The 9,649-nt window shown below is 39.6% G+C and overlaps 1 protein-coding gene across 1 annotated transcript; it reads right to left on the reverse strand.

Annotated features, from left to right (window-relative positions):
• Positions 1-1,729: 1,729 nt before the first annotated feature.
• On the reverse strand, positions 1,730-8,014 carry LOC145442016 (uncharacterized). The gene is made up of 2 exons (XM_080319990.1): positions 6,812-8,014; positions 1,730-3,296 (listed from the first exon to the last, which is right to left on the reverse strand). Exons 1-2 carry the CDS (start codon positions 7,084-7,086, stop codon positions 2,285-2,287), a joined length of 1,287 nt encoding a protein of 428 aa, XP_080176116.1. The 5' UTR covers positions 7,087-8,014; the 3' UTR covers positions 1,730-2,284.
• Positions 8,015-9,649: the final 1,635 nt, after the last annotated feature.

Here is a 9,649-nt window from a genome sequence, read left to right on the forward strand (position 1 = left end):
GTAATGAATCTTTATTGTGATGGATAACATGCATTTATTCTTGCGGTCGCATAAAAGGTACATATATGAACTTTGACATATTAAATTATATTATGACGTCATAACGAGGATAGTCGATTACTCGACCCGACTCGAAGCATATTACGTGATTCAGAATCGAATCACTCAGGTACTCGATTTTACCCAGCCCTAGTCGCGAAGGGAATAAATTTTGGTCGCTGCCGCTCCGCTTACATGTACGTAATATTTACACAATTTAATTTCAGTCGCGCAATGATCGATCTTCTGTGGTTGATTTGGTCGTTTCCAAGTTCACTGTGTTCGGTACCATATTAAGTAAGTGACAGCCCAATCAGTGTTGTTACGATTATATGGTCTGATGATGATGAAAAATGTACCCACCACTGTATCAGTCAAGTCGGTTTGATGTCACATTAAGGTTGGTCTGACTTTAGATTTGTCTGCAAAGGTCGCGGTAAAGATTGTTGTTGCTCAAGATGTATTGGAATCGCTTGCACACCACGTGAACTAAAAGAATAATCTCCTTCCAAGAGGCGAACACGATTCCAAATTCGCATTTCGACACGGAGCTCATTATTTTCCTCGGTAGGTCTCGTCTGATCAGTGCGGCTCAAGCTGCGGGCGCTGGACTATTCGGCGCCGTGGCAGTTGACATATCAATGTCGAACGTTTTCGCCAGCATGCGGCGGTTATTTTGTTTCAAGGTTTTATCGCCGTCAATCATTTGGCAACACATACACCGCAAGGGAGTCGTATGGTCGCACGTTGTCCGGAAGGTTATGTCTAGGCCGTGTCTTCTATAGCTTGAAAATGCCCAGAGCCGGAATGGCGGATCATAATGTTGCGCTCCCGTAGGCTGCACAGTGACTGAGCAGTGAGCACTCCTAGACTGAAGCATCTAAATTCTAAACGGTTACATACGATATTCGGCTGATGTTCTTTCATAACTGCTAATACGGTTGACTCATTTCTGTACATTATGCATAGTTCTTAGAAACTTGTTCCATATACATACATATATTTTATTTATTGGGGTTTCCAACATTATAATCAAGACAACAGATACCAAGAAATCGCGCGAGGCGCGGAACATTTTTTCAAGAAGTAAAATCTGCCCCAGAAGACTTATTTTATACTGATTTACGAAATAATTTTGGATCGCCTACAGGCTTTGTACATTTTGAAAACTTCTGCTTCCCTTGTTACAAAAACATGGTCTCAATACGTCGCTTGCGTAAAATCATTTGGCGTGTCATGAAAAATCAGCTCGCGTGCCACAAATGGCACGCGTGTTAGGGGTTGCCGACCCCTGCTCTATGGCCTCTTCAGTATTCAGCTATATATAGTCAAATCTAAATACAAGCAGTTTACACTGAATTAATACTAATGAGCTACCGGACCTCGCCTATCGACACATGCGTCATTTATTTTCATCGCGAGTCGTTTATGTTAAACCTTATCCCCTTCCATCCAGTGTGCACGGCTACATGCCTCTTATTTACACCGTCCAGGCCGAGGTGGGTGTCTGATTTCAAAGACTACTCCAAGTCGTTTGGGTCCATTCCTATATCTCTTCATTGTATCGCAGTCTTGTGGTGTTTTGAAGTGATGAAATTAATAATAAATTGATACTGCTCCAGCTATCAAGTATCGTCTAAATTGCAGAGAAACCACACGCACACCAGCACCAGCATAGTACATACGACGATGCGTTATTAACATTTCGTCAAAGACGATTTATTAAATCCATAGGAATAGCATAAATTTAACGTTTTACGGTGGAATTAGGAAGAAAAACAAATAGAAAGAAAGTCCCACTTGGCGATACTTCATTACCGATATAAATATCGGTAAAGTTCTTTCCACACGACACAATTCCATACAGGTAGTCAGAAAAATCATAATTTCACATTTGAGAAGCTAGGCTTCAAGTAAAATACGTATGATTGAAGTGCAGACTAACAAATACTGAAGACAAAGAGTTACATGCATAAAATTAATTGAAGAGCTTCTTGAAGGTACAGAACTTCAACATGCAATTGCATAGTATATTCAAATTCATATTGAATAAACCCGAATATTTACGACTAGCACTCGGCAGGGGTAATCGTGAGCAACTATTGTAGAGAATTGGAAAGAACATTGTATACCAACAATCGTACCGACAATAATTCGGGTTTATTTCTATATGAATCTACTATACAATTGTATAAAATAAATTTATCGAGATATTACATTCAAATTACGTCTGAATTTAGGTTCTTCATATCACCGAATCGTATCGTCTCCCGACTAATCTTTGAGACACTTCTGAATGAGAATGTCTCTTTGTCCGTTCAGTCTTCCGTTTCTTGGGTTTAATACAAAACGGTAATAACGTAGAAGGCCAATGGCTGAAACACCCGGTACAACACGCCATGTTAGTTAGCATGTTCGACCCGTACAGAAAAGTGGCTAGTAATCCTCCGTGGTAAAGCGTCACAGTTAATATTGTCACTGATATACTTGCTAATACGCAAATCGCTGTTAATGTCAGACAGCGTATTATTAATGCTTTTAGTCTGTCAGATGCGGCGACTGCTTTTTGTTTATGCTTTGTGACTTGTTGCTCTCGTATTGTTGACGTTCTTTTACCATCTAGACTTGGACGTCCTTCATGATTGTTATTTATAGTGAGAAAGCTTCGCCTTGTTTCCCCGCTAGGTGAGGCTGCTACGCTATCGTCATCAACCCGTGACGTACGATGATATATACTGCTACGAGACACCATGCTACCGTTACTACGGCGCTCAAAAAATGAAGAACTTTCCAAGCTATGCTTGCACAAGGGAAACAAGAACAGTCCCATTAGAGAAATGTGTACCAAAAAGCTTGACAGCGCAGCCATAGATATCTGTATCATCCACAACCTTTCCTGTGGATTGATACAAGGCGTGCTGGTGGAGAGTCTATTGTCGTGCTCCGAATTTAAGCCTACCACTCCGAGCACAGTCATAGTAACCTGACATACGAAGCACAATAAAATAATCACTAAGACAGTCCAACTTGTGTATCGCAGTCTCTTGGAGTAGAGATACCGTAACGAAGGGTTCGAGTAAAATAACTTTTGCCGCAGCCACAAGAACACGTACACCGCAAACATGCCAGCCGTGTATGACACCTTTTGGATTGCGAGACGCATAGCGCATGATTTCGGAGTGGGTGGAGCCAGCACGGCGTATTCGTTGATTAGCAGATGCACGGTTCCGACTGTCATTGCGAACAAGCAGCATCGCCTGAAAAGAAAAATGTTACTAATGAGCAGGGCTGAGCAAAATGATTCGAGTATCACTGGAAATGATTCGAGTGTAGTCTTGAGAGATGATTTTTTGGAGAACTGAATTTTATGCTCCTTGTCGCTAAGAGATACTTTATCAAATGAGTATGGTCGAAAATATATCAAAGTATCTTTATGCGGTGTGGAACTGGAAAATATTCGTTGTGGTCTCATAAAAGGTACGTATTTGAACTTTCCACGTCATTCATACGACTGTGGCGTCATAAGTTCTACTTACGAGTAAGTCGCTGTGATAGCCTACTGCAACAATTTAACCCATCTAACGGAGTACTTCTACTTTTTCGGGAGTACTGGAGTAGAATTTGCCTGCTTGCATTCCTTCCCAGGTATTTATATTATTAGAATACCTCCGGTTCTAGTGGAACAGTTTTTAGGAAAAACCACTCATTTTCTTCACTTTGAATATTAGAAAGTAGAAAGTAATTTTTTGACAAGTTCGCATGAATTTTATGAGTGAAATTACAATACCAACCGCGGTGTACAGCGCAATCGATGTATCCAATGCGTACAGTAATTATAATTAGGGCTGGCCAAAATCCGAGTTCGTCCGTGATTCGATTCGAAATCAAGTATTCAGATATGTGCATTTTACGCGTCCACGAAACAGTAATACCAGTTCTATTCTAGTTCTAGGGCTGCATTTAAACCAACAATTAATGTAAAACAAACATTTTAAAACAAGGGCATTGTTAAATATTAAATTATGACGTCATAGTATATTGACATTGACAATTGAAAATATAGGGTAAACAGTCTTTGAAATCAGACACCCACCTGGCCTAGGCGATGAAAAAAGTAGGCATGCACATGCACAGTGCACACTGCACACTGAATGAAAAGTAAAGGAAGTTGATATAAAAGGACATGCGACAAATAGAGGGGGTTTGTCCGCATGTGTCGGACGGCGAGATCGATATGTCAGGTCGAGGTCCGGTAAACTTGCGGGCTGACTAGTATTGGTTCAAATTCAAACACTCGAATCATTGTTTCCAGCGCTATAGTAATTGATACGTATAATGGAACAGAGGTTTCAGTAAGCTAAAAACGAGCGTGCATAACAATAAAAGCGGATATACAAGCGAGAAATTCATGTACAAACAGTCGGTCAACCCTTGCTGCATCGCCTCATTTTTAACCTATACGCTTCTCGGAGGAACTGTTATTTGACAATCGAATTACAGTTGATTCATGACTAAAAGTTTTAAGCGGGAACTTCCAAATCAAAATAGCCGTCGAACCGCAGACAACTTGATCTCATTGGGGCAGATTTGATGGGTAAGTCCGATAAATCAAACGCATGCGAAACGTATTTGCAAGATTAAGCAAAGCCAGGTAATAAATCACGGACTGTCAAAGAGTTTGTTTGATATTGAGTTAGGGTCGTGATAAGCGAGTCGACCTATCTGTCAGTTGTGGGAAAACGGACTGTTTGCAAAACTATTTTTGCGAACATAACTGCTGCAAATAAATCCCCCAACGGTTAGTTATTACAACTGGCGCCGATGCATTGTTTTGATATTAAGGACACCAATATTCAATTTACAGCAGGCCGATATTTTTATTGCGATTACTTTTATTCTAGATTTGTGGTTCTTTACCTTTATTAACCTGCGGGACACTTACCTTGCGGAACCCCAAATTTTCGCCGAGTCATAAGAACTGACACTGGGCGACGGTAGGCAGGTATTGGGGGTAATGGGGCTTAGCTACTTGACTTTTTGCCCCAGGACGATATCTGGCGATATTGAACTGCCCGAGGGAATCCCGGTTGAGAACCACTGTATTAAACAATCGGGCATTTATGGTTTACGACTATCGCGTAATATACAGCAGTTCTGAAAACTATTCGTCCTATACATTTCCACTAAATGCCATAACCTACCGATATTATAACAATTCATTCCATAATGCACCACCCATTATGAATTTTATGAATATGCACTTATCGCATCCACTTCTAGATCCATTGCTCTTAGTGACCAACTGACCAAACACTGTGAGCAGGCGATGGCCAGGAAAATTGATCTAGGCTGGTTTACGTAGTGAGCACAAAACGCAGGAGAAAGGCGCCAATGTCGTAACCAACCTTTGTACCTGTTTAATTAAAATCTACTTGTCAGGCGACCGATATGTTACGATAGAGAAACGGACGATTTCATTGCGTTTGGCGACTCATGTTCATCAGTCGCAATTCACACAAACGCTGAAACTAGGTAATTAATTTTAATAATCATAATTTCACACATGTTTTATTACAAGATAAATTTTACTAGGGATTTTTCCTCCATTCCTAAACTGCATTTTCCAGCGCGTACATTTCGGTGCAGACTTGCACAAACTGAACCTATCTAGTTAGTTGACGGTAAAGTAGTTCTAGTTGTAGTTGCACATTAAATATATTACACAATAACAACTAGAAAACACGCGTCGTCGTTTGGCGTGAATCGTGATACCGGTATTCATTTATGAGATGTTCTTGCAGCTATTGCTTGCTCAGAATCATCACAACTAACAGTGGCATAGCCAAGGGTGGGTTTGGGGGCCCAAAACCTCATCGTATTGAAACGCCAATTCCATCTCGAATATCTCTAAGCTCATTTGCAATTCAGCAATTCGTATGACCTGTATAGCTGTGTTGTAGTTGGTTAGTTGCGGGTTTTTAAATGTGGTTAGTTCTGGTTCTAGTTCTAGTTGCTAGTTTTGAGAAGTGAGTAATTCTAGTTCTAGTTCTAGTTGTGTAAGTTGAAAATCCAGCATTAGTTGAAGTCTGTTTCGGTGGCATCTAGCGGCAGAGTATACTCCCGAACACCGTTTAACCATAAACGCCATGGATTATTACGAGCATACATACAGTACGTTGAATAAATCATTTTTACGTGTGTTAAATATTTGCACACTTCCCGCCAACCGTTTTTTCAGACAAGTTCGAGTTTAAATGTAGATTTTACAAGCCCGCGGGTCTCGCATGCACATTGCACACAAGCTCGAAAGACTTAGTCCATAATAAAGGTATGGTTCCTATATATATATATTTAAACTACAACTCAATTTTGAATATCTCAGTCCAAGAACAGGTTTACAATGAGCGTATTACATATCACTAGCAGGATTTAAGTAATCATTTCATTTCTATTTCTGTCATCACAATACTACGTCTACGTCTACCGATTGAATTTACGACTCCGTCTGCGTGACAGACACAGCAAAATGTTTATTGATTTCTACGGGTTACGGAACTGTCGCAACAAATGCCCGATAATTTGCGTAACTCCCAGAGTCAATAGTCATATATATATTCATTGGTGCTGGATCGCAATTTCACATTGTCGCTCGTGATTAGTATCGATTTGCGATTCAATGTATCATTGTAACGGATCGGACGTTACGGCAGCGACACAGTGTAGTTGGGGACCGAAATTAATTCCATTGTCGACTGCAAATATTTGCTCTTACCTCAAACGCTTAGCGTGCATCTGTGATGAAGTCAGAGTGGCGTTCCGTAGTTTAAACTCAGAGTAAACAACAGCCAGTAGCAGGTAGAATCCAAATACTGCTTCCGCCGTGACAAGGGCTCGAAATATCGGCTGTTTCAGCGTGGAAATCGAGGTCTCATTCGGCATACTCTTCTCCATCATATGCCCGAAAGTCTGGTTTACATTCCTGGCTATTCTCGCCATCGGCGTGACTAGCGCGCTACGGCGAAGCGCAGCCGTACTTTCTTGATCCATTAGCAAACAATCATGTGTCAGCCGCGCAGGCTACGAGATCGTATGAAGATTGAGTTAAAACAATTAAGTTTTCGATCTAAAGTATCTACACGTAACTGATGGAACGGAAGACGGAGGGTCAATAATTGTAAACCTATGTCACGCCTGCAAACTTACAGACTACCGCCAAATTAATCCTTGTAGAACGGGGAAAATAAAAAACAATTCTGCTCTAAGCAAAGCAACCTTGAAAATATTCAGCTTTATTAAATTAGAAGAGCTTCTTGGAGGTGCAGAACACCAATATACAATTGAATTGTATATTCATATTGAAATAAACCCAAATATTTTCGACTGGAACTTGTCGGGGCAATTGTCAACAACTAGTAGAGAATTGTAAAGAACAATGTATATCAGCGATCGAATCACCAATTATGACGTCATCGGCATGAAACTTCGAGTAATCGCTCAATGTATTATTGTTAAATGGTACACGAATTCCTTCTGCTGATACAAACTAGGTTGGCGTATTTTGATAAAAGTCGACTCCAACGCACACAAATTGGATTAGAATTAGAATTATAGCTACAGTTATTTTTTCCGAATTAGACCAGAAATAATTTCTCTGAATTCACAAAATTTTCCGAATTAGACAGAAATAAAACAAAAATCAAGTTCAGCCAATAACAATTCAGAGCAGATTCTGATAAGAATGAGAATGACGATTGGTTGTTGTGTACAGAGTGTAATGTACACCAAGTTTGGCTCACGTCGCAGTATTATGCAGTAGTTCTGCAGGATTTACAGGAAACAAAAAAATAGAATTAAAATTAGAGCATAGAAAATTTCACAGATTAGAATAGAATTAGAATTCCGGCATTTGGCACTAATTCAACCCTTTTCGTTTCATATCCCCTTTATTAAGCTCTACACAAATTCTCGCCCCCCTCCCCAATATTTACGGGTCCGAAAAACCGGACATATAAACGACACCCAACTCTGATCGGTGAATTGGCTAAAAAAAGACCCAAAACCAGCTCAGAAAACAGGTTTCCGCGTCTACTTTCCGTTGAATTGACATTTTTTAGTTAACCGTGTTAATACGATATATCTCACTAAACGTTGTAACATTTTCGCCTCCAGTCGTCCCCTTGTTTCTCAAAGTCGCCCACTGGTTGTTAAAGTATGGTACTAAGACAAATATCAATACCCTTTTACTTAGTGGCATTAGACACAGCAATAGAAGAAATGGAAATGAAGTAAATGAAAAAGGAATACCATGACATAAATATCAGTGGCATAAGCCGTTTGAACGGATCGTATCCTAGTAGATTACACGGACGCCACTCTACCGAACAGGAAAAGCTCATCAACGATTTGAATAAAATGTAACTGCATCGCAAATGAGATTTGATGAACAGTTTTTATGCCGACATTGATTTCCTGTTCTACGACTTTGCCACTGATAACGACCTACAGCAATGCCCTGTAAAATATAGCTGGGAATATCTGCGACCTACGGTACTCGCAAATCTGAAATACTTCCCTCACTTTCAGGGCAAACTTGTCTTCACACGGCAACGAACATCCGTTTAATCGAACGCATTGATTCTTGGTGATTCATTCAATATTGAAACTACTCTGCCGATTTGTTGACGCTCGAACGCCCGCACCTGACACAACAAACTTGATGTATGGGACTGATTTTTTGTCGACAATTTGCGATATTGTGTGCAGCAGATGATGAATCCGTGTTTCATTACGAGTGCGACACAAGTTTGAAGTTATTAAAATTAATTTGGTCATTTTATGAAGCATGAAGGTTTTTTTTTAAATCTGGAGATATATCGTCGCTTTAGGAATCAGAGTAGTTATGTTCATTCGATATATATTAAAAAATTTGTTTTCAAATTTCACTGGCTACTTGATAAAATTGTAAAGTTGGCTAAAATATACCCTGCACACCAAATTTGGTTCAATTCCAACCACTAGCCGCATTGCTACAAGAGAAGAAGGTTTTGGATTTATTATAATATATATTACAATTTTACAAAAATCAAATAGAATTTTTTCCAGAATCTCCTGTTCACCCCACGAAATTATAGTCTAAAAGATAATCACCAAATTTGACTCACTTCCAACCAGTGGTAGAGGAGTTATCGCAGTCGAAAAATTTGGATTTGCATAAAATAGTATTTACGGTGGTCAGGTAAACCAAATGTGATGAGCAGAGTTTTTTAGCCAACCTAACAATTTTATGAAGTAGCCAATGATATTTCAAAAAAAGTTATTTTTGAACACCCCGAATGCCCATTTTACACATTATTAGAGAATCGGGTCTTTGTAAAGATTTCGCTTTCTTTCGGCCATATCAAACAGTGTGACAAACAAGGTATGAACGAAAAAATGAAAATTATACAAACACTATATTTTATCAAATTTTTAAATACGGATATAAGCCACTTTTATTTTTCAGCGACGATACGTGGTACACAAAAGAGAGGTCAAAGTAGTCGCAAAGTAGAAGTGACGGCGTGTATTTCTGCTAAGTGCAATTAAAAGTAGCGATTTTCAAGCAAGTAAA

The sequence above is a fragment of the Botryllus schlosseri genome, chromosome 6 (assembly GCF_051294905.1).
Source record: "Botryllus schlosseri isolate E-star chromosome 6, Bs_hap1, whole genome shotgun sequence".
NCBI classification, from domain to species: domain Eukaryota; kingdom Metazoa; phylum Chordata; class Ascidiacea; order Stolidobranchia; family Styelidae; genus Botryllus; species Botryllus schlosseri.